The sequence below is a fragment of the Ovis canadensis genome, chromosome 4, assembly GCF_042477335.2.
Source record: "Ovis canadensis isolate MfBH-ARS-UI-01 breed Bighorn chromosome 4, ARS-UI_OviCan_v2, whole genome shotgun sequence".
In the NCBI taxonomy this organism is placed as follows: Eukaryota; Metazoa; Chordata; class Mammalia; order Artiodactyla; family Bovidae; genus Ovis; species Ovis canadensis.
In genome coordinates this window covers 95,987,721-96,013,885 of record NC_091248.1, presented here as the reverse complement: position 1 = coordinate 96,013,885, position 26,165 = coordinate 95,987,721, and the positions used below count along the sequence as shown (strand labels likewise).

The 26,165-nt window shown below is 39.1% G+C and overlaps 2 protein-coding genes across 5 annotated transcripts in view; one reads left to right on the top strand and one right to left on the bottom strand.

The window, feature by feature from the left end:
- The window catches only part of CDK13 (cyclin dependent kinase 13), a 131,261-nt gene that overhangs the window by 22,175 nt on the left and 82,921 nt on the right, over positions 1 to 26,165 (top strand). For both annotated transcript variants that reach the window (XM_069588236.2, XM_069588235.2), the window contains exon 2: positions 20,581 to 21,240. In XM_069588236.2, the coding sequence (XP_069444337.1) occupies positions 20,581 to 21,240 (660 nt within the window). The remainder of the gene's footprint in view (positions 1 to 20,580; positions 21,241 to 26,165) is intronic.
- Positions 1,373 to 26,165, bottom strand: part of MPLKIP (M-phase specific PLK1 interacting protein) — a 133,198-nt gene continuing 108,405 nt past the window's right edge. For 2 of the 3 annotated variants that reach the window (XR_011446595.1, XM_070292385.1), the window contains exon 3: positions 15,922 to 17,645. The gene's annotated coding sequence lies outside the window, so the exon portion shown is untranslated. Of the gene's footprint in view, positions 2,833 to 15,921; positions 17,646 to 26,165 lie in introns of those variants that run through there. The other variant, XR_011446596.1, reaches the window with a different exon arrangement.

Sequence of the window (26,165 nt, the reverse complement as noted above, 5' to 3'; positions counted from 1 at the left end):
AATTAGAAAAGGTAAAGATTTGAGGTGGGGAACTTGTATTACATTGGACCAAGTAAAAGATGATGTAGGACCTCTTCATGTGAAATAGTAGCTGAGGGAATAGAGAGCCTGGAAAACTGGAGACCTGGTTAAGATGTAGAATTGGCAGGACTTGAAAATCAGTTGGTTATAGGAGAAGGGAGGAAAGGATCAGGTGGAATATGGAATGACTTCCAGATTTCTGCTACTTCAGTGGATACCATTGCATGAGGATAGAGTATATTTGAGGGGAAAGGGGGTGGATTTGGAGAGGTAGGCTAATAGTTTCAGCTGTATTGTGTCAGAGGTGCATGTAAGATAATTGGGAGGGGCAAAGGATGACTTGGGGGTTGATCAACATTTAGATGATGATTTAAGCCTTACATAGTGAATAAGGAAAATCACGCTGTCTTGTCCGACTCTTTGCAACCCCATGGACTGTATAGTCCATGGAATTCTCCAGGCCAGAATACTGGAGTGGGTAGCTATTCCTTTCTCCCGGGGATCTTCCCAATCCAGGGATCAAACCCAGGTCTCCCACATTGCAGGTGGATTCTTTACCAGCTGAGCCACAAAGGAAGCCATATATAAATATAAATTAAATAATTATGGGAGAATAGATAAGTGAAGAGGAACCTTAAGGAGCATTGAGAGACAGCCATAGAAATGAAAAAAACAATCAGGAAAAAAAAAGGTATTAAAAGTGGTTAGAAGTTTTTTTTAAAGGGTATAGTCAGCATTGTCATCATAGATGTTGACATTTCTTTCTTTCTCCCTTTATTTTTCCTCCAGAAGTAGGTCATTGGTCACCTCAATAGTTTCAATGAGGATATATAAGTCAGATTATAGTGACTTGAGTATATGGGGGCAGATTAGAATTTGCCTATAATTTGAAGGAGAGATAAAGATACAATATCAAGGTACTATTGTTCGCTTATTTTTTCTTGTCTGTTTTTAAAGATCAAAGAGTCTTGAGTTTTTTATTTCCTGAGAGGAGATAGTAAATAGACAGCAAAGGGTTGAAGTCACAAGTAATAGCGTAGCCTTTGAGGAGCCTAGCATAGTGCATCTCAAACTGTAATGGGAATTCTGTTGAAATGCAGATTCTGAATCGGAAGGTCTGGGTTGGAGTCTGAGACACAGCATTTCTGATAAGCTCCCTGGATCAGGATGCTGCTGCTTTTGTTTATGGGCCATACTCTTTGAAGTAATATTTAGAGAATATGGGATCGGTAGTATTACAGTGAGTTAGCCTTAATAGAAAGAGGAACACCTGCTCTGAAATCAGGTGGAACATGAGGTGGATGGGATTCAAATTAGGTTTACAGGTAAGAAACATGCTTGGTAACCTTAATTTGTTTTTTTCTGTGCAATAGAAGTAAAGTGGCTTAAAAAAAAAAGACTTGGAGAATGGTGTGTGAGCTTAAAAAAGGTGTGAAGGTTTGGAATAGTTACAAAAAGAGAAGGGAAGTGAGTGAGTATGAGACATGTAATAATCACTGAAAAGTGAGAATTATTAATAGTTTGGTTATGGTGTCTGTACAAATGGTTGGGACAAGTTAGATTTGAGGAAGTCAATCCTTTTTAAAATGATAGGGTAACCTAGAGGAGAGGTAATGGGGTCTGAAATAGAACAGTGGCCTTCAGAGTAGAAAAGGAAGATGTGAATAATGGCCCCCTCAAAGATGTCCTGGTGGCTCAGACTTCCCTGGTGGCTCAGATGGTAAAGAATCTGCCTGCATTGCAGGAGACCCAGGTTCCATCCGTGGGTTGGGAAGATCCCCTGGAGAAGGGATGGCAACCCACTCCATTATTGCCCAGGGAATTCATGGACAGAGGAGACTGGTGAGCTACAGTCCATGGGATCACAAAGAGTCTGACACGACTGAGCAACTAACACAAACACAGACAAAAGATGTCCATGTGAATTTGTGGTACGTTACTTTATGTGACAAAAGGAATTTTGTAGATTAAAATAGGAATTTTTAAATAGATTATTCTGGTAATAGATCCTGGGTAAACACAAGGATCTTTGTAAAAGGAAGCAGGAAAGTCAGAGTCGGAAAAGACCATGTGATGATAGAAACAGAGAGAGGAAATGTGATGATGAAAGCAGATGTCAGATAATGTGGGACCGTGAACCAAGGAATGGACAGCCTTTAGAAGCTGGAAAAGGCAAGGAATCAGGTATTCCCAAGAGACTGTAGAAGGAACTGAAAGGTAGAGAAGGAAAAAAGCTTGTCCTTTCTTCCTCTTTGAGAATTCCAGACCCCTCTCTCCTTGGGGACCCCTAGACTTCTTATCAACCTGCCTAGGAAATGACTCTCTCATTCCCCCCTTTTCTTTTAGGAGAATTATATTGCCTAGGGAAAAGGGGCATCGTTCTGGTTCCATAACTGCTTCTGAGCTGAGAAGGGGCATTGTCCCTAAATTGGCGAGGCAATATATTCTCCTAATCCTCATATTGAGGATGTCTGATCCAGGGGCCCCAAATAGTAGTTGGAGGAAGGTGCAGCAGTAGCAGGAGTTTGAGCAACCATTTGTAACTTAAAAGCTTTCATGCGGCTAGAAACAAATCCAGTTATACAATTACAGATGTAAGGCAACATAGTCATTAAAACAAGTTAAAATTAAAATTAAAAGTCACATTATGTCCATAGTTAAAGTGCAGTGTGTTGCACTAGTCCATTTTAGGGTTGGTAGATGTCATCAGATGAAGGAGAAGCATCTCATGTAATTGCTGTCTAAGGTGTTTACACACTTGGGGAAAGTCTTTTCCTTGAAGTGGAGATGTCCACCACGGGAATCCTTCTGCTGATGAAGAGAATCTTTATTAACCTCCTTAGCCTGTTCACGACAGAGAAAACCCTCAATCCATCCAGTAAAAGTATCTACCCAAACTTGTGAGCAAGAATATCCATTAGTTTATTGCATATGAGTAAAATCAATTTCCCAGTCTTCTCCAGGATACTACCCACTTTGTTGTAATCCAGAAGGGGAGAGATTTTGCTTACAAAACCTGTTCAGCAGTCACCAGGGCATAACCTGCTTTACGCTTTCCATCCTGAACAAAAGAACTGCCATCTTTAAATATTTCCAGGTCAGGATTGTCTAATGGGGTATCCATTAGATCTTCCCGAGCTGCATAGTTTAAAGTTAGGAATTGAGAACAATCGTGATCAGGTGTTTCATTTTCCTTCTCAGGAAGGAATGTGGCAGGATTTAAATTTCCACAAACTTTAAGCTTAGTTACTGGTCCTTCTAACAACAATGACTGATATTTAAGAAGCCTACTGTCTGTCATCCAAATATTAACCTTAGAATTTAAGATTCCACTCACATCATGAGAAGTCAGTACAGTAAGGTTTCATCCTTTAATTATTTTTAAAGCTTCAGGTGCTAATAAAGCCGCTGCCCCAGTTACTCTTAGGTAGTGGGGCCACCCACGTGAAATTACATCTAATTCTCTGCTTAGATAAGCAATAGGTTGCTGGTGAGGCCCTTGGGATTGTGTCAGAACTCCCAAGGCCATACCTTTCCTTTCAGTGACAAACGAATTAAATTCTGACCCTGTGGGCAAGCTCAGAGCTGGAGCTTGCAGGAGAGCAGTGTGAAGAACCTTAAAAGCCTTTTGAGTTTCTGGAGACCAAATCAGTTCCTTCAGTTTGGGCCTGTTGAATTTCAGCTATAAGTTTATATAAAGGCCGGGCAAGTTCCCCGTAACCCGGAATCCAAATTTTTGATTCCCCAAAATCCTTGTTTTAAAGTCATAGGTTTAAAGTCATAGGTAGGGGATGATTTAGTATAGGTTTAATTCTCTCAGGGCCTATGGCCCTAGTCCCTTCTGGTATGACTAGGCCCAGATATCTAACAGATTGTTGACAAAGCTGAGCCTTTTCTCTTGATGCCTTGTAACCACAGCCTGCCAGAAAGCTTAAGAAATCTTCTGAGGCTCGTGAACAAGCTTTCTCTGTTTCAGCACAGAGCAAAATATCATCTACATATTGTAACACCACCACTTCAGAGCTATTAAAGTTTTGTAGATCCCGTGACAAACTTTGTCCAAATAAGTGAGGACTGTCACAAAATCCTTGGGGCAAAACTGTCCAGGTTAACTGAGAAGCTGGCTGTGTAGGGTCTTCAAAGGCAAATATAAATTGACTTTCCTCCACCAAAGGCACTGAATAGAAGGCATCTTTTAAATCAATTACTGAGAAATATTTGGCTCGTTCAGGAATTTCAGACAATAGAGTATAAGGATTAGGCACCACGGGGTGTAAAGGAACTACAGCCTCATTTATTATACGTAAATCTTGAACTAGTCTCCATTTACCATTTGATTTCTTTATACCCAAAATAGGAGTGTTGCAAGGACTGTTACAGGGAATTAATAGTCCCTGTTCCTTTAAATTTTCAATGATGAGTTTTAACCCTTCCTTAACCTCAGGTTTCAGAGGATACTGCTTCTTATGTGGAAATAAGTGTGGGTCTTTGAGCTTGACAACTACAGGAATAGCATTTTGTGCTCGACCCACAGATTTTCCATCAGCCCATACTCTAGGATTTACATTTTGTTCGACTAGAGGAAGAGAAAGGGAGGGCTCCATATTCATAAAAACAGAGGCATGGACCTTGCTCAGTATATCCCTCCCCAAAAGGGGTGAGGGAGATTCTGGCACAGTCAGAAACTCGTGTGAAAATAGCACAGAATCCCAGTTGCAAGATAAAGAATAACTGAAATAATACCTTTTGGCTCGTCCAGACAGTCCCGTTACGGAAGCTGATTGGGAAGAAAGTGGGCCAGGGGCTTCAGTAAGCACAGAGTTAAGTTGCCCCAGTATCTAAAAGGAAATCGACGGATTGGCCCCCCACAATTATTAATACCTGGGGTTCCTCAGGTGTAATTAGGATGGGAGCTTGTGTGGGGACCCGCGGGCACCTTCAGTCCTGATTGTCTTGAGAGTCCGACCCTGGAGACCTATGCCTCTGAGGGCAGTCTCTCTTCCAGTGTGGTCCTTTGCAGACCGGACATGGAGCTGGGGGCAATCCTGCTTGAGGTGCCCCTCCTTTCCACAGTAATAGCAAGCCCATCCCTTTTCACCTGGGTCCCTCTAGGCATTTTTCTCGGCTACATAAGAGCGTTTTTCATAGCCATTGCGAAGGCTTCCTCCTTTTCCTTTGTCTTTCTTTGCCTTTCTTTCTTTTCCTCATATTCCCTATCGTAATAGACCATCTGAGCCAGTTGTAACAGAGTATCTAAAGACTGATTTGGTCCATTCACCCGTTTTTATAGCTTATGGCGGATATCTGGAGCCGACTGATTGATAAAACTATCTTTTAAGATCACTTTTCCTTCTTCACTTTTGGGATCAATCTCAGTCAATCTGTGAAGAGCTTCTCTTAGTCTATCTAGGAATTTACCAGGAGCTTCCTTCTCCTCCTGTTCTATGTCTGCCAATTTGCCATAGTTTAAAGGCTTAGAACAGGCCTGCCTGAGTCCTTCAAGAATACATCTGACAAAATGACTCTGATCCCATCTTCCTTTAGCTGAGTTGTAGTCCCAGTCTGGTTCTATAGTTGGGACCGCCTGATTCCCAGTGGGGAGGGCCGCTATCTTGTCCTCCCTCTTCCCTACTGATTGATTACCAAACCATTCATCTCCATAAGCAACCGCTTTTCCCAAAACTTGAGTCTTTGAGTCAGGAGTCAGCGTTTGTCCCAAGATATACATCACATCCTTCCAAGTAAGGTCATAAAGCAGAGTAACACCTTTAAAAGCTCTAATATATTTTTCTGGGTCCTCTAAATAGTCTCCCAGATCCTCCTTGATTCTTTGTATTTCTTGATAAGAAAAAGGCTTATTAACTCTCATAGACTGATTATTTCTCCTGGTGGGTGTTTCATGAAGAGGCAACAGCTTGTGTGGCTGTTCCTCAGTCTCTCTGGCTGCTCTGCACATATGATCCCAGGGATAGACTGGAGAAACATGGTTTTTTTTTCTCTCTTTGTCTCCTGTCCTCCATCTCATCTCTTACTTCGATGGTCTGAGTTTCTACTGAAACCAGAGTAGTCTGAGGTTGTGCTGAGACAGGGGTTGTTTGGACCTCCACATGGGCACTTTGAATCTCAGTTTGGGTTTCCATTGAGACCAAAGCGGTTTGAATCTCAGTTTGGATTTCCACTGAGACCAAAGCAGTTTAAATCTCAGTTTGGGTTTCCACTGAGACCAAAGCAGCTGTCTTGAGGGGTGTTTTCTGGCTTTCAGTTAGCTCAGCTTGGAGCCCCGGGTACAGGGGCAAAGTAGGAGGACAGGAGGGAGTTGAAGGTTTCGCGCCCAAATCTATACCCTTAGGACTTAAGTCTGGCATATTTCTCAGGGAGAAAAAGGGCAACACATATGCTACTTCTACCCATTTCCCTTGTTCCTTACAGAACCGGTCTAATTGTAAAACAGTATTATACTTAAGAGACCCTCCAACCGGCCACCGTTTGCCATCCTCCAGTGGATAACCGTGGCCATGCAGTATCACATAGGAAGACCAGGTGTGTCTTCTTTAAGCCCTGAGGATCAAATCTATCCCAGTTTTTCAGGATACAGTTCAAAGGAGTGAGGCTGGAGTTGTTAGCTCCCATCTGTAAGAGAGAAAAATAGCGACTAGGGCCATTTTCCTACCGGAGGCGTCCCTCCCTGCTCTAGATGGGGGTGTAGACAGACTTTACACCAAAAGCTTTTCCTTCCTGGTTGGACTTAGTCTGTCCCTTACCGATGCAGGCGCCGTCTTGACCCTTCCAGTTCTACCACCGAGATGGGGTGGGGATGTACCAGGGGTAGACCTGATAGCATCTCTATCTGATGTCCAGCTCTTCACCTTTAACCTTGCTTGCCTCTGATGCCACCTGGGGTGCAATCAGAGTAACCTTCCGGAATGCCTCCCAAGCTAAGACCGCTGGGGGAAACATTCGTCACCTGAGTGCCTGTGCACGACCCTGAGTATATTCCTGACCACAATAAGACTGATACGAACATAAAGCTGGGATGTTCTTTTCAAGCATCACCACACCAGTATGAGAGCCTCCTCTGGTCCACTAAGAGCCAGCGTTACCAAAGGAAAAACCCTTTGCAGTCCCAATCTGAGTAACCTTTAACCTCCGAGATGTTCTTGGGGCTAAAGCTCCATCTGGCTTCCAAACTTTGGATTCCTAGCGAGGCTAGGCGCTTTCTTGACTACCAATCCAAGTTTGCCACAGTACACAGTAGCAGTATAGATCACAAGTCCCTTGAAAGTCTATGATCCGATAAATTAGGTTAGTACTTCTAATTCCCAAGGAGTTATGAAATGGTCAAAGAGACCGAAAGGTTTGACCGAGAAAGGAGAGTTGGGTCCACACGCTTTGCCTGTTTCTGGTCGGTTCCCAAAAAAGACATTGGGTGCCTCTTGGCCTTGGCAGGTTGGTAGAAACCACCGACAGGTTTCTGCCATAAGCCGTATGAGATCACCGTGGAACCGCAGAGCCAGGCTCCTTATTTGCTTCACACTGGGCATGTCATTCATTCACACAAGCACACCGTAGAGTTAGTAAAGCACAGCAGAAAATGTGTTCGCTAAGAGAACAAAGAACTAGAGCTCCAAGCATCCTTACCTTGTCCTGAAGGATCCCGGACGAGCCCCCAAGATGAAAGGTTGTTGAATCACAACGCTGGGATTCTTGGCCCCGGGGCCACAGACAAGGCTTGATCGCTCAGAGCTTTTGTGTAATAAAGTTTTATTAAAGTATAAAGGAGATAGAGAAAGCTTCTGACATAGGCATCAGAAGGGGGCAGAAAGAGTGCCCGCTTGTTGGTGTTAGTAACGGAGTTATATACTCTCCAGTAAATCAAAAGAATGTCTGGAGGTTGTAAAGACCTCACCAGACCTACTCCCATAATTTGCATTTTAAGATAACAGAATTAGCCAGAAGGTTTAATCCAGAGACTGTCCTCAGGCAGAATACATTGTTGTTATATAATCCTTGTAAAGAGCAGGTCTACTCCCATAATTTACAGAATTAGCCAGAAGGTTTAATCCGGACTGTCCTCAGGCATAATACATTGTTGTTATATAATCCTAAGGAATGTAGAGAAGGAAAAAAGTTTGTCCTTTCTTCCTCCTTGAGAATTCCAGACCCCTCTCTCCTTGGGGACCCCTAGACTTCTTATCAACCTGCCTAGGAAATGACTCTCTCAGAACAAAACCCTGGTGCCATGTTGATTTTAGCCCAGTAAGACATTTTGGACTTCCGGAAACTGTAAGATAAATCATTTGTGTTGTTTAAGCCACTAGATTTGTGGATTAATTTGTTACAGCAGCAGTAGGCAACATGCAGGGAATTATGGATGTGTGGGAATGTTGAGTTAGAATCATAAAATCAGGCAACTAATGGCATGTGAAATGGGCAACAGAAAACTGGGAAGGTTTTTAAGCTGGGTAAGTGGGTGGAGGAGTGTGGTGAAATCAAAATTAGAGAATGACAGAGCAGATTTTATAGAAAGGTGTTCATTTTGCATGTAAGTATGGGTTAGTAAAGGGTTAGTTTTGAAACAAGGAGATAAATTTAAGCAGCTGCTATTTTATAGTACTATTTAATGGTACTATTAAAGTTAATAGCACTGTTATAATAAAATGCATGGTAAATTTTATAGGAATATTTAGAGTTTAGAGTTTTGACTGAGTGGCCAAAGGGGTGAGTGAGAGAGACTGGTTTTTTAAAAATTAGTGCCACATTATGTTTATATAATGTTCATTTTGGGAAGTGTTCTCCCCCTGGTTTATTGAGGTATAATTGACAAGTAAACATAAAATTATATTCAAGGTATCAACAGTGATGGTTTTGATATATGGTACACATAGTGAGAGTCTTTCCACACATTCATGGCTTCGCACATTTACCTTTTCTTTTTGATTTTTTTGCTGTTGTTTAGTTGCTAAGTCGTGTCCGACTGCGATAAGTGATATCATGCAGTATTTGTCCTTCTCTGACTTACTTCACGTAGCATAACACCCTCCAGATTCATCAGTGTTGTCACAAACGGCAGAATTTCTGTCTTTTTTTTTAAGGCTACATCATATTAAACACATGCCCCCATTTTCTTTATCTGTTCATTTGCTCATGAACACTTAGGTATCTTGGCTGCTATGAATAGTACTGCAGTGAACCTGGGCATATAGCAGTATTTTGTTTTATTGTGCTTTGTAGGCTCTTTGTGTGTTTTTTTTTTTTTTTTTGTATACAAACTGAAATGAAAGTTTGTGGCACCCCTGTATTGAGTAAGTCTATTGGTGCTGTTTTCCCAGCAGCATATTCTTTTTGAAAATCTTTTTTATTTTAATTAGAGGCTAATTGCTCTCTCTTCCCTCTTGACCCTTCACCTCTGCCCCCATCCCAGCCGTCTAGGTCATCACGGAGCACTGGACTGAGCTCCCTGTGTCACACAGCAGCTTCCTACTAGCTGTGTGTTTCACGCATGACTGTGCATGTATGTCAGTGCTTCATTGCTTTTCTCTCAGTTCATCTCACTCTCCCCTTCCCCTCCTGTGTCCACAAGTCTGTTTTCTGTGTCTGTGTCTCTATTCCTACCCTTCAGATAGGTTCATCAGTACCATTTTTCAAGATTCCATATGTATCTGTTAAGACTAACTTCACTCTGTACAACAGGCTTTAGGTTCATCCACCTCAGTTCAACTGTCTCAGCATTGTTCCTTTTCATGGCCCAGTAATATTCCATTGTAGATATGTACCACAACTTCTTTGTCCATTCATCAGTCATTGGACATCTAGGTTGCTTCCGTGTCCTGACTCTTGTAAGTAGTGCTGCAGTAAACATTGGGGGTACATGTGTCTTTTTGAATTGTGTTTTTTTCAGGGTACGTGCCCAGTAGTGGGATTGCTGGGTCACATAGTAGTTTCATTCTTAGTTTCTTAAGGAATCTCCATGCTCTTCTCCGTAGTGGCTGTATCATTTTACTTTTCCACCAGCAGTTCAGGAGGGTTCCCTTTTCTCCACATCCTCTCCAGCACATATTGTTTGTAGATTTTTTGATGATGGCCATTCAGACCCATGTGAGGTGACTCCTCATTGTGGTTTTGATTTACATTTCTCTAATAATTAGCAGTGTTGAGGATGTTTTCATGTGTTTATTGGCCACCTCCATGTTGTCTTTGGAGAAATGTCTGTTGAGGTCTTCTCCCTGTTTCCTCATTGGGTGGTTTGTTTTTCTGATTTGAGTGCATGAGTCACATGCATAATTTGGAGATTAATCCTTTGTTAATTGTTTCATTTGCAGTTTTTTCTCCCATTCTGAGAGTTGTCTTTTCACCGTGTTCAGTTTCCTTTTCTGTGCAAAAAGCTCCCAAGTTTAGTTAGGCCTTATTTGTTTGCTTCTGTTTCTGTTTCCATCACTATAGAAGGTGGGTCAGAGGATCTTTCTGTGATTTATGTCAAAGAGTGTTCTGCGTATATTTTGCTCTACGAGTTTTATAGTTTCTGGCCTTACATTTAGGTCTTTAATCCATTTTGGATTTATTTTTGTGTATGATGTTAGGAAGTGTTGTGATTTCATGTTTTTACACATAGCTGTCCAGTTTTCCCAGCACCACTTACTGAAGAGCTCCATTGTTTTTTTCTCCATTGTATATTCTTACCTGCTTTGCCAAGGATAAGGTGCCCATAGATGTGTTGGTTTATCTCTGGGCTTTCTTTCTTGTTACATTGATCTGTATTTCTGTTTCTGTGCCAGTATCATACTGTCTTGATGACTGTAGCTTTGTAGTATAGTATGAAGTCAGGATGATTGGTTCTTCCAGCTCTGTTTTTCTTTGTCAAAATTGCTTTGGCTATTCAGGTTTGTGTTTCCATACAAATTGTAAAGTTTTTTTTGTTCTAGTTCTGTCGAAATGCCATTGGAAATTTTATAGAGATTGCATTGAATTTGTAGATTGCTTTGGGTAGTATAGTCATTTTCACAATGTTGATTCTTCCAATTCAAGAACATGGTATATCCCTCCATTTGTTTTTGTCATCTTTGATTTCTTTTATCATCATTGTCTTACAGTTTTTTGCTTACAGGTCTTTTGTCTGCTTATATAGGTTTATTCCTAGGTATTTTATCCTTTTTGTTTGCAGTAGTGAATGGGATTGTTTCCCTAATATCTCTTTTTGCTTTTTCGTTGTTAGCATATAGCAATGCAAGGGATTTGTGTGTATTAGTTTTGTGTCCTGTACCTTTACTAAATTCATTGATTAGCTCTTAGTAATTTTCTGGTGGTATCTTTAGGGCTTTCTGTGTATAGTATCATGTTATCTGCAGACAGAGTTTTACTTCTTTTCCAATCTGGATGCCTTTTATTTCTTTTTATTCTCTAATTGCTTGGGTAGGATCTCCAAAACTGTTGAATAATAGTGGAGAGAGTGGCCACCCTTGTGTTATTCCTCATCTTAGAGGGAATGCTTTTAGTTTTTCACCATTGAGAAGAATGTTTGCTTGGGTTTGTTGTATATGGCCTTTATTATGTTGAGGTACCAACAGCAGTAATTTTTAAAATTGAGGTATGTATTTATTTTAGAAATAATGCTACTGAATACTTAATAGACAACAGTGTAGTATAACATAGCTTTTATATGCGCTGGGAAACCAAAACATTTGTGTGACTTGCTTTATTGTAACTTTGCTTTTTGTGGTGCTATGGGTATGTCTGTACAGATACCTCTTCTGAGGTAGTGATTTCATTTCCTTTGAATATATACAGAAGTGGATTGCTGGTAGTTGTAGTTTTGACTTCTAGATGTGCTTCATATGATTGCTGTGGTGGTTGTATCAGTTTGCATTTCTACCATCAGTGTACTGAGGTTCCATTTTCTCTACATTCTCACCAGCATTCAGTGTTTCTCACCTTTCCTATTATAGACATTCAAGCAGATATGTGATGCTTTCTCATTGTGGTTTTGAATTGTGTTTTCCTGATGATTAGTGATATTAAGCACCTTTTCAGATACCTGTTCGCCATTTGGATGTGTTTCAAAATCTCTTCAAGTCCTTTGCCCACATTCTTTTAAATAAATGCTTTTAAAAATTAAGTTATTTGGCTGCGCAGAGTGGCATGTGGGATCTTAGTTCCCTGACCAGGGATCAAGTCTGCACTCCCTGCTATGGAACCATGGAGACTTAGCCAGTGGACTGCCAGGAAGTCCGTTTTGCCCACTTTTTAATTGGGTTATTTGATTTTTTTGCTCTGAGTTGTATGAGTTCCTTATGTATTTTGTATATAAGCCCCTTATCAAGAACACTTTTTCCCATGCTATATAGGTTGACTTTTTGTTTTGTTGGTGGTTTCCTTTGCTGTGCATAACTTTTGTTATGCATAACAAGTTTGTTATACATAAGTTATGCTATGCATAATTTTGATGTAGTCCTACTTGTTTGTTTTTGCTTTTGATAAACCATTGCCAAGACCAATATCAAGGAGTTTACCCCCTATTTTTCTTCTAGGAATTTTATGGTTTCAAATCTTATCTTCAAGTCTCTATCCATTTTGAGTTGATTTTTGTATGTGGTATAAAATAAAGGTCCAGTTTTATTTTTTTGCATATGGTCATCTAGTTTTCCCACACCATTTATTGAAGAGATCATTCTTTCTTCTTTCTGTATTCTTGACTCCTTTGTAGAAAATTAATTGGCCATATGTGTGCAAGGGTTTATTTCTAGACCCTCCATTTTGTGCTGTTAGTCTGAATCTCTGTTTTTATGTCAATACAATTACCAATACAGTAATCAATTATTTTGATTACTGTAACTTTGTAATATAGTTTGAAATCAGAAAGTTGATGCCTCCAACTCTGTTCTTCTTTTTCAAGAGTGTTTGTGCTATTCAGGGTTTTTTGTGGTTCCATATGAATTTTAATATTTTTTCCCAATTTTTGTATAAAATGCCATTGGAATTTTAATGGGGGTTGCATTGAATTTGTAGACTACTTTGAGGAGTATGGATGATTTAATAATTCTTCCACTCCATGAGCACAGATGTTTCCATTTATTTCTTCTGCAGTTTCTTTCATCTCCTTGGTTAAATTTGTTCCTGATTGGTTCATTCTTTTTGATGCTATTTAAAAGGGATTGTTTTCTTACTTAGTCTTTCTAATAGTTCATTGTTAGCATATAGAAGGACAACTGATTTTTTTTTTTTATATTGACTTTGTATCCTGCAACTTTGTTGTTGTTCAGTCACTAAGTCGTGTCCAACTCTTTGCGACCCCATGGACTGCAGCACGTTAGGGCTCTCTATTCCTCACTATTTCCTGGAGTTTGCCCAAGTTCATCTCCATTGAATTGGTGATGGTATGTTGATGTTTATTCTTGCCATTTCTTGCTTGACCACGTCCAATTTATCTTGATTCATGGACCTAACCTTCAAGGTTCCTATGCAGTATTGTTGTTTACAGCATCGGATTTTACTTTCACCACCAGACACATTCATAGCTGAGGATCATTTCTGCTTTCACCCAGCCGCTTCATTCTTTCTGGAGCAATTGGTAGTTGTCCTCCACTCTTCCCCAGTAGCCTGTTGGACATCTTCCACCCTGGGTGGGGGGCATGGTTCATCTTTTGGGGTCGTATCTTTCTGCCTTTTTATACTGTTCATGGAGTTCTCATGGCAAGAATATTGGAGTGGTTTGCCATTCCCTTCTACAGTGGATCAAGTTTTGTTAGATCTCTCACTGTGACCCAGCTTCCCTGCATGGCATGGCTCATAGCTTCATTCAAGCCCCTTCGCCACAACAAGGCAGTGAGCCATGATAGGATCCTGCAACTTTCCTGAACTTAATACTCTGACAGGTTTCTGGTGGGGTCTTTAAAGCTTTTTCTGTCTATTTAAGATCACGTCGTCTGCAAACAAGACAGTTTTACTTTTTCCTTTCTTATTTTGATGCCTTTTATTTCTTTTTCTTGCCCAGTTGCTTGGACTAGGACTTCGAATACCATGTTGGTTGAAAGTGGTAAGAATGGGTATCTTTATTTTGTTCCTGATCTTGAGGAAAAGCTTTCCAGCTTTTCACTGTTGAGTATAATGTTATCTGTGGGTCTGTCATATATGCCCTTTATTGTGTTGAGGTATGTCCCTCTGTGTCCAGTCTGTTTAGTTTTTATTTTATTTTTAAAAGTTTTTATTGGAGTATAGTTGATTTACACTGCTGTGTTACTCTCTGCTGTACAACAAAATCAGTTAGTTATACATATATGTATGTCTACTCTTTTTTGATTCTTTGCCCGTGTAGGTCATTGTAGAAGACTAAGTAGAGTTTTCTGTGCTATACAGTCCTTATTTGTTATGTCTTTTATATATAATAGCATGTATGTGTGAATCCCAGCCTTCCAGTTTATCTGTCCCTCCTCCCTTTCACCCAGTAACCATAATGTTTAATTTTTATAATAAAGGGATGCTGAATTCTATCAAACACATGATTTTTATCCTTTATTTTATTAATGCGATATATCACATTTATTAATTCACATATATGTTGAACCATTCTTGCATGGGAAGCATTTCATACCTTTTTAGGGGGCTTAGCAACATGTTTTTGAATGGACATAGCTACTAGCATGTAAAATAAGCTACTAGCATATAAAATTAGGCCAAAATAATATTGTGAATGGGTTCTTCCCTGGTAGCTCAGCTGGTAAAGAATCCGCCTGTAATTCAGGAGATGCCGGTTCAATTCCTGGGTCAGGAAGATCCGCTGGAGAAGGGGTGGGCTACCCACTCCAGTATTGTTGGGCTTCCCTGGTGGCTCAGCCAGGTGGTAAAGAATCCCCCTGCAATGTGGGAGACCTGGGTTTGATACCTGGGTTGGGAAGATCCCCTGGAGAAGGGAACAGCTACCCACTCCAGTATTCTGGCTTGGAGAATTCCATGGACTATTCCATGGGGTCACAAAGAATCGGACACAACTGAGTGACTTGCACTTTCAATATTGTGAATAGTTACTGCTCTAATAGATATCAAATGTATAGACCATTTCCACCATCCCAGAAATTTCTTTTGGATACAACTGTTCTGTATGATTTTATGTAATGAGGGACTGAATATCATTACAGTAAAAGTTTTAAGAATCACTCCTTGCTAATTACGTAGAATTTCAGAAGACCTAGCCTCTTGGAAAGATTGGTGACATAGTGAAGTGAACAGTACACCATGCTGTTTAAGAAACACTAATTTAATTAACAGTGAGCACTAACCAGTTGGTTTTCTTTTTTTTTTGATCCTAGCTCTGCTTTGTGTTGTATAAATTTGGAAAACCTAAAGAGATTCTGTAAGCTCTTATAAAACATTAAAAGCAAACAAGAAACAGCTATGTGTGTTCACTGTAAATTTTACAGTGCAAAAAAATTAGAAAAACCATTTTTAAAAAGAAAAATCATATTTGTAAAACATGAACTTGCTGTCTATCATCCATTTAAGTTCTTTTTGTAACATGATATAAGTCATTATATCGTCTTCTCTAGTTCGATCCACTTTATATCAAGCCACTTCTCTCTTAGCCTCATGACTTTGTTTGACTGGAATATTAGATCATCAGTAAAAAAGAGACCTAAACTTGACTTTTGTGTTTTTATTTAATTTTAGATTCCCCAAATGTGTTGTTATAAACAGTAAGGATTTCCCTCGGTGGTTCAGCGATAAAGAATCTGCCTGCAGTGCAGGAGACGAAGGTTCCACCCCTGGGTTGGGAAAATCCCCCGAGGAGGGCATGGCAACCCAACCAGTATTCTTGTCTGGAGAATCCCATGGACAGAAGTGCCTGGTGGGCTACAGTCCATGGGATTGCAAAAGGTCAGACACAACTGAAGAGACTTAGCATGCATGCACATAAACAGTAAATACATAATTGAAATTTATTACCAAATATGAAACATCTTAGAGGATATAAGTTTACGAGGGTAGAAAATTTGAGAAGTTAAGAAAACTTTGAAGTGAAATAGAATTGGATAAGAAGGGAGAGCGTGTCTAGAAGAATTTCATTTGGTACAGAGAACCAATACCATAAAAACGTCTTTTCTGAAATACGATTTTTAGAAATCAAACATTTTTTGTCTTTCCGATAATTTCGCTATACAGATTCTTTGCAGAAGAGAATAATCAATACGCTAGAGGAGTTACTTGTGTTGGAATTTTATCTTTGTTTTCTTAAATAAAGTTTCAGTTCAGTTCAGTCGCTCAGTCGTGTCCGACTCTTTGCAACCCCATGAATTGCAGCACGCCAGGCCTCCCTGTCCATCACCAACTCCTGGAGTTCACTCAGACTCACGTCCATCGAGTCGGTGATGCCATCCAGCCATCTCATCCTCTGTCGTCCCCTTCTTCTCCTGCCCCCAATCCCTCCCAGCATCAGAGTCTTTTCCAATGAGTCCACTCTTTGCATGAGGTGGCCAAAGTATTGGAGTTTCAGCTTCAGCATCAGTCCTTCCAATGAACACCCAGGACTGATCTCTTTTAGGATGGACTGGTTGGATCTCCTTGCAGTCCAAGGCACTCTCAAGAGTCTTCTCCAACACCACAGTTCAAAAACATCAATTCTTCGGCGCTCAGGTTTCTTTACAGTCCAACTCTCACATCCATACGTGACCACTGGAAAAACCATAGCCTTGACTAGATGGACCTTTGTTGGCAAAGTAATGTCTCTGCTTTTCAATATGATATCTAGGTTGGTCATAACTTTTCTTCCAAGGAGTAAGCGTCTTTTAATTTCATGGCTGCAATCACCATCTGCAGTGATTTGGGAACCCAAAAATATAAAGTCTGACACTGTTTCCACTGTTTACCCGTCTATTTGCCATGAAGTGATGGAACCAGATGCCATGATCTTAGTTTTTTGAATGTTGAGCTTTAAGCCAACTTTTTCACTCGCCTCTTTCACTTTCATCAAGAAGCTTTTTTAGTTCCTCTTCACTTTCTGCCATAAGGGTGGTGTCATCTGCATATCTGAGGTTATTGGTATTTCTCCTGGCAATCTTGATTCCAGCTTGTGTTTCTTCCAGCCCAGCATTTCTCATGATGTACTCTGCATAGAAGTTAAATAAGCAAAGTGACAATATACAGCCTTGACGAACTCCTTTTCCTATTTGGAGCCAGTCTGTTGTCCCATTTCTAGTTCTAACTGTTGCTTCCTGACCTGTTTCTCGAGAGGCAGGTCCGGTGGTCTGGTATTCCCATCTCTTTCAGGATTTTCCACAGTTTATTGTGATGTACACAGTCAAAGGCTTTGGCATAGTCAGTAAAGCAGAAATAGATGTTTTTCTGGAACTCTCTTGTTTTTTCGATGATCCAGCAGATGTTGGCAATTTGATCTCTTGATTCCCCTGCCTTTTCTAAAACCGGCTTGAACATCTGGAAGTTCACCATTCATGTATTGCTGAAGCCTAGCTTGCAGAATTTCGAGCATTAATTTACTAGCGTGTGAGATGAGTGCAATTGTGTGGTAGTTTGAGCATTCTATGGCATTGCCTTTCTTTGGGATTGGAATGAGATACTGCTGCTTAGTATCTGATCAGGGCATAGAAATATGGCATAGCAGACTTTCTTTGAGGTCCAAGATTCTGAAAACATAGGAAATTAAAAGTGTGGCTGCATGTTTCATAATATGACACTTTTGGCTCCTATATTAAAGTTATCCAAGATAGTTTATAACCAGCTTATTACTTTATATTTAACCAAACATTTCCCTCATTTCCATAAATAGTTATAAGCTCATTGATGATTTTAATGATCGCTGTATATGAGTATATAACCATAACCAAGTGTTAAAGTGTTTTCTAAACCAATATTCCCTTTTACCTGAAATAATGTTACATAAATACTTTATGTAAAGTATAGAATTTGAAACACTAGCTCAGCACTGAACACTAATTGGCCCTGTGTACGTTTTGAAATGTTTCTGAAAGAATGAGGGAGAAGTTGAACTTTTATTTGAGTTTATCCTAAATCTTACCATTATTTATCTTCATACTAGAATTGTAAAATGTATTGTGTAATATATATTATGTAATACATGAAGGCCAGTTATAAACAAAAATTTTCAGTTCTTCCTTTTCTCTTCCCATTTTAATTATAGATTCTTAGGAGTTTCTTTGCCTTTTTTTTTTTTTTTTAACTGAATCCCAATATTTAGTTTTCAGTAAGAACTGTCTCCCTTCAGTTCAGTTCAGTCGCTCAGTTGTGTCCGATTCTTTGCGACCCTATGAACCACAGCACGCCAGGCCTCCCTGTCTATCACCAACTCCCAGAGTCCACCCAAACCCATGTCCATTGAGTTGGTGATGCCATCCAACCATCTCATCTGTCGTCTGCTTCTCCTCCTGCCCTCAATCTTTCCCAGCATCAGGGTCTTTTCAAATAAGTCAGTTCTTTGCATCAGTTGGCTATAGTATTGGAGTTTCAGCTTCAACATCAGCCTTTGCAATAAACACCCAGGACTGATCTCCTTTAGGATGGACTGGTTGGATCTCCTTGCAGTCCAAGGCACTTTCAAGAGTCTTCTCCAACACCACAGTTCAAAAGCATCAATTCTCTGATGCTCAGCTTTCTTCACAGTCCAACTCTCACATCCATACATGACCACTGGAAAAACCATAGCCTTGAACTAGATGGACCTTTGTTGGCAAAGTAATGTCTCTGCTTTTGAATATTCTGTCTAGGTTGGTCATAACTTTCCTTTTGAGGAGTAACTGTCTTTTAATTTCATGGCTTCAGTCACCATCTGCAGTGATTTTAGAGCCCCCCCCCCGCCCAAATAAAGTCAGCCACTGTTTCCACTGTTTCCCCGTCTATTTCCCATGAAGTGATGGGACCGGATGCCATGATCTTAGTTTTCTGAATGTTGAGCTTCAATAGTAGTGTGTTAATGTGTTGAATGTGACTTTACCTACTTCAGAATCAAAAGGTCTGGTTTTAAGACCTGGCATGCAGTTAGGTTCTAAAAGAAGACAGAATCCAGCTCAGATGGTTCAGGAGGAGTACAGGGATAGGGATGGAGTAAGAAAACTGACAAAGGATGTGTTTTCAGTGGTTACAGAGGGAAGCTTGAAAGGGCAAGGAAAGCATAGTGTCATTAGAGCCTAGTGAGAACTGTGGAGGAGTACCTGACAGGAGCCATGGGTGATAAAGGGACACAGTGTCTGTCACAAAATATGACCAGTAGGAAGGAGGGAATTGGAAAGAATTAATCCAGCCTTTCTCTGCCAGTGATGGACAGTCGTGGAATTGAGCAGATGCTGTTCAGGTCTGCTTCCTTTTGGCACAGAGTGGGGCAGAAGAATATTGGAGGGATGGGGTAGTGGCAGTAAGATAATGACCAGGACAACTACTAATCAGAGAGGGGCTGACTTAAGGTAATCTTTTAGATTCAGTTTCTTATCTCTAAACTGCAGATACTTTACTGGGGTTGATGTGGTCATTAAGTGAGCCATATCAAAATACTCCAATAGTGCGTTGGTCTTGTATTTTTTAGAAGTTTTGATAAGGTGTGAATTTGAAAAGCTCAGCTTTGTTTTTCTTGGTGCTATGCTGCATTTGTTTCATAAGAACTTTGATTGCCACCATACTTTTCAATATATGTTAGTATTTGTGTTTCCCAATGATTTTGGGGGCTTCCCTGTTAGCTCAGTTGTAAAGAATCCACCGGCAATGCAGGAGACCCCCGGTTTGATTCCTGGGTTGGGAAGATCTGCTGGAGAAGGGATATGCTACTCACTCCAATTTCTTGGGCTTCCCTGTGGTTCAGTTGGTAAAGAATCCGCCTGCAATGTGGAAGACCTGGGTTTGATCCCTGGGTTGGGAAGAACCCCTGGAGAAGGGAAAGGCTACCCACTCCAGTATTTTGGCCTGGAGAATTCCATGGAGTGTATAGTCCATGGTGTCGCAGAGTCAGACACGACTGAGAGACTTTCTCTGTACTTCAGTGATTTTTGAGAAGTGGACAGTCATTATTCAGTAGTTCCCAGGATTTAGACTTCTTTTACTTACTGCCAAATGAGAGGGTTCACTCTTTTCATTCTTGGTGTAGACAGAGCAGTGCTTGCTCCTGAACTTACAGATGAAGTGCTTTTGAGATGCAGAAATTATCTCCCTGGTAAAAAACTGGTCAGACTTCACTCTACCACGTCTACCAGTGATGTATCTTTAGTGACTGCTTCTATTTTCTTGAGACAGCAGTGATTGTATTTTCGAATTTTTTTCTCCTAATTCTTACTGTATTTCTTCTCACAGAGATGTGCTTTCATCCAGCTTTACCTTTGAGCGTTAGTAGGCCAGACCAGAATCAAGCATTCACTGTTTTCAGGAAATGTATAGCCACTAGATGATACTTCACTTAAAAGTGCTTTTTGTTTTTTTAAAAATTCTCTCACAAAAACTATATTGTGATTTTGAAATTAAATACTTTCTATTTAATTTACAGGCTCAAGTTAGCAGTTTTGTACATTGCAAATTGAACTTTTCTGAATTACTGACTAAATCTTAATTATTTTCCACCAGACGGTCTGCCAAATCGCGAAGCAGAAGCCCATATTCATCTAGGCATTCAAGATCTCGTAGCAGGCATAGATTGTCTAGATCCAGAAGTCGTCATTCTAGCATTTCTCCTAGCACACTAACTCTGAAGAGTAGCCTGGCAGCTGAATTGAACAAGAATAAAAAAGCACGAGCTGCAGAGGCAGCACGAGCTGCAGAGGCAGCTAAGGCTGCAGAAGCAGCTAAGGCTGCTGAGGCTGCTGCCAAAGCTGCCAAAGCTGCGAACACTTCTACACCTACCAAGGGGAACACAGAAACTGGTGCCAGTGCATCACAAACCAACCATGTGAAGGACGTGAAGAAGCTTAAAACTGAGCATGCACCTTCTCCCTCAGGCGGTGGGATGTTAAAAACTGACAAGGCAAAAGCAAAGCCACCTCTTCAGGTAACAAAAGTGGACAATAATTTGATTGTAGATAAAGCCACCAAGAAAGCAGTTGTAGTTGGAAAGGAGAGTAAGTCTGCTGCTACAAAGGAGGAACCAGTATCTCTTAAAGAGAAAACGAAACCACTTACACCAAGCATAGGAGCCAAGGAGAAGGAGCAACATGTGGCTTTAGTGACCTCTACCTTACCACCCTTGCCTCTGCCTCCCATGCTGCCTGAAGATAAAGATGCTGATAGGTAAGTGCAAAAAAGTTTGTTGTGACTTGGTAAAGAAAAGGAAATCTCAGTTTAAAATGACAGATTATTTGACCCCTCCCCCAAAAAACTTTTATGAACACTGTTTAGTAAGTGAATTAATTTTCTTTATGGTATACAACTTAAAATGAAGCACATTGCATGTAGGATGAAAAAATTATAGCTTATGCTAAGAATTCCTGGTAAAAATTGCCATTGTCATGGCATATAATGTATGTTTCAGTTTGAGTTTGGAAATGAGAAATGTCAGTATTTTCTTTGGCTGAGTATTTGATGTTATCAGAGACAGAGCATTTTATAATAGAATCTGTCCTGGGTGATAATATCATATTATCTTGCTTATTTCTAATGTTTTCACTGACCTTATAAATTTATCACTTTAGGTCCCTTTATGAATACATCGTTTTTTAGTTTTTTATTGACTCAATTTTTTGCAACTAGAGATTAATTACATGTTTCAGAAATGTCATAATGTGTTAACGCTTTCCTTTAAATTATTTATAAATTTCTGCTGTTGGGGTATAGCTAGTACTTTATTTTGAAACATTTTAAAGAGGATGAAGCTAAGAATGACTAAATGTAAGCACAGTTCTAAGAATGTTTCTCAAATTGTGCTCGGATGGAAATTTTATGCTGCGTGTGATTTGCCTATTGACTTGACCGTTTTTATTTTTATGAAGAAATTATAACTCTTACTCCCCTTTTTGTTAAAAAACAACTATATGGGCAGTTTTTCTAGCTGGCATCTTTAGGGAATTTGAAAACAAGTTGATAAAAATGCCATGTGGGCAGGTCTTTCAAGCACTCACTTTGGCTAGCTTTATGAAAATTTTGTAATTTAAACAAAAATAAATTATAATTTCATGCCCTCTGAAGCATCTTTTTCCTTTGTATTTTTAGTACAATCAGAAATGTTGCTGAAGGAACCCCATCCAATTTAATCAGGTGTTACCTAGTTATACTATTCTAATTGTGATATTTGCAGGTTTGACTGTTTTTGTTAGGAACACTGAAGGGACATAGCAGTAATGATTTATAGTTTTGATGAGTCCTGGAATAGGTTGTCAGCACAGAGAGGCATGAGTCCAGAACTGAGTCTCTTCATCACTAAGAGAAGAAGCCTGTTGCCTGTTGCCAAGAATCTAGTGATTCTGGACTAGTGAGACTAGTTATTCTCTACTTTACTCTTCATATGTGCTGTAGGGGTAAATTTTACTGGTAAGAATTCAGGATATGTGCCCAGGTGGTGACTGCTTATTAAGGGTTTTCTTTGTGCATCTGTTTTTAATAAGATGGTGGCACATTCCATACTTGGTCATTAAAAATTTTTTTGACTCACCTTTGCTGTCTTCTTTTTTTATTGTGTCTCTTCTCTGTTTTGCTTTGAATGTTTTTGTATGTTTCAAGGATATAGAACTTTTTTAAGACTCTTGAGTACTACTACTGACATATGTGGCCAAAGATTGATTTAACACCAGTTACAGCCACTCTTCTTTTTGATGTTCCAAATTTGATTGTCTGTAATTTGGCCAGTGGGAGTCCTTTAAGCCAACTCCTTTGTCCTTTTGATATGACCTCTTTTATTTTGGAGTGAATTCTTGCTTCCCATCCAAATAATCTTTTAGGCTCACTTTGAACTTTGCTTCTCTCCCAGCCTTGGAATCTATTTCTCTCTGAAAATCATAAGATAGACTGTTAACTATACGTTTATATCTAATCATCTTTTTTTAAAAAAATGAGGATCATACCATTTATAATATTCTTCCTCTCTTCTTTTGAAATTTAATGTATTGGAGATCTTTCCATGTTGGTAGAGATAGATTCAGTATTCCTTCACATGGAAGTGGATGCATCCACTTATTAATTATTCTCCTGTTGATTAATGGATATTTAGATTTAAAATTTTTTGCTATTAAACACTCCTTATACATTAATATTTTATGTACACATGAGCAATTTATGTAGGATAGTTACGTGGTCAAAGCTCCACATTTAAAAATTTGATAGAAACTGCCAAATTGTGTCTTGTTGGATTGTGTGTCAATTTATGTAGCCAAATATATAAAATTGCTTCAGTGTTACTAAATATTGCCAATATCAAAATATTGAAAATCTTTAAAATATGTGATTAATTTTGCCTTTTTCTGATTATAGAGATATAGCATCTTTCTGAACATTTGGCTATTTTTTCCAGTGAATTGCTTGTTCAGGTCTTATGCTGACTTTTCCTTAAGATTATTATTATTTTTTTAATTGATTTATAGGTACCCCTTATGTTAGGATCTTGATCTCTGCCTTTCAGAGTGTGTTGCTTGTCTTTGAGACTTAACTTGTTTTGGCTGTGTGAATGTTCTCCATTTTGAATGTATTTGGATCTGTCATTTTTCCTTTAAAACTTACAGGTTTAAAAAGTTTTCAAAGGCTGATTCACATCTTATAGAAATTTGTTTTTGTTTATTATATGTGGGAGCAAGACATGGTCTGATTGTACACTCTCGTCCACCACCTTGTGGACTAATAGATCAGTTGTTGCTAACATCATTTATTGAATCCTCTATCTCACTGACTTCTGGTGCCATATATAAAAATTAGACGCAGGCAGGTAATGTAAAAGTGAATGGATGGAGTAAATGACTGCTTAGTGAACAACCCAACCCTTCAGCCTCAACTTCAGTGCTGCTGTGAATGAATTTGGGTCCACTGTTGGCATTTTTTCCTTTTTTCTTAGATAAATTTTAAATCATTTGATTTCTCTTGCTTGATTTTTTGTTTGGGACTTGATTAAATGCAGTGATTAATTTGGAGACTGACAGCTGTACAGAATTGGAACTTCCCATATGAAAGCATCTTTTCTTTCATTCTTATCTAGTTTTATGTTTATCAATCATGTTTTAATTTTCTTCTCTTGATCTTACACATTTCTTGTTAAGGCATTTTATTGTTCTTTGTTACTGTAGTATATGGAAACAAAAAAAAAATCATTACATATCCTATTTGGTTATTGCAAGTATTCAGTGCGAATATATTTTAAATTATATAGTGTTATTCTTGGGAAATAATATTTCATTTCTCTTAAGTCTCGGAGCCTTGCTGAATTTAATAGTTCATATAATGATGTATTTGAGTATGGGCGGTCTTTTACATGCTGAATTGTAAGTAGAGTAAGACTTCTACGCTGCGCCCCCATGTTGAATTGTTTTTGTACAAGCAAATTTTTGACTGAAGTCTAATTACGAGTTAGAGACTACAGTTCTCTAAATAAATTATTTTAAATAGATTTATTTTCAGACAGTTCAAGTGGTACCTTCTCTAGAAAAAAGCTTTTACTGTCTTTCAGTCTTGAGTTGGCTACCCTTTAGTACCATATTACTCTGGAAATCAGTGTGTTTAGTACTGTATCCTGGTGTTTACTGACGTCTTCCAAAAGACTGAAAGCTTTTTTCTGAGAAGAACTGAATCTTAATGTTTTTGTGAATTTTTTTCTCTTGTTAAACTATAGTGTCTTATGTAACATCTAGCACATGGACATATACAGTGAATATTTGTTAAATGGTGGGACATTAAAATTGAGAAGTAGGTTGCATGACACCATTACTATAGAAATAAAACTGCAATGCATGTCCCTTTTGAGCTTGTTTTCCCTATTAGAGGTTACTTTCTAGTAAGTAACCTGGGCTTGTCAAGAAAAGTCATAATTTTATTGATAGTTTTTATCAGATGGTATTAAAAGATCCATATATTTATTGTACAATAATATTAATTTTCAATGTAAGTAGAAGTGATAATTAAGTAAAATGACATTGTTAACATCAGTAGTAATTTCTGACAGCAGTGTAGTTTCACTAAATTTGTTAAATTCTGGGACTCATAACTGTTATGAAAGTATATGAAGTAAGGCTTCTCTACTGGCTCAGTGGTAAAGAATCCACCTGCCAGTGCAGGAGACAGTGTTCAGTCGCTGATAGGGAAAATCCTGCATGCTACAGAGCAGCTAAGCCTGCGCCGCAACCAGGGAGCCTTGCTCTAGAGCCTGGCGGCTGCAGCTACTGAGCCTGAGCAACGTAGAGTCTGCTCTGCAGTAGAAGCCACTGTAATGAGGAGCCTGTGGACTGCTTGCCCCAAGTAGAGAAAACTGCATGTAGCAGCAAAGACCCAGCACAGCCAAAAACAAAGAAATAAAATTATATATTAAAAAATGAAAGTATGTGAAGTCCAAATTTTATTACCATTTTAAGATTCTCTTTCAGTGTGTTACATTTGTAATGTCTGGGAGGTTTAAAATAATTACCAGGTTAACATATACTTAAAAAAATCAGAGCCCTTAATATATTCATAAAAAGTATAAAACTGAGCTTAATTTTCAACTGTAATTCTGATAAACTAGAATCTTTAAAAAACTTAAAAAAAAAAAAAGAGTCATTGTCCAATTCAAGAAAAATTTATTCGGAAAAGGGATGAAGCTAAATCAGTTCTTTGTGTACATGCTCAGGCCTGTCTGACCCTTGCTACCCTATGGTCTGTAGCCCTCCAGGTTCCTTTGTGTATGGAATTTTCCAGGCAGGAATACTGGAGTGGGTTGCCATTTACTATTCCAGGAGATCTTCCTGACCCATGGATCGAACCTAGGTCTCTTGCATCTTCTACATTGGCAGGTGGATTCTTTTCTGCTGACCTACCTGGGAAGCCCTAAATTAGTTCCCTGTGGTTATTTAAATAGGCAAGATACATAATAGCATGTGGTTTATTTCTTACAACAAAATGGCTTTTTGTTTCTCTACCAGAATCAAACCAAATGCTTTAAAACTAATGAATTTTCCTGTAAAGCATGACTACTTGACTTTAAGTTTTAATTTATAGTTTATATAGTAATTCTGTATCATTTGAAAATAAACATTTTTTAAGAACAG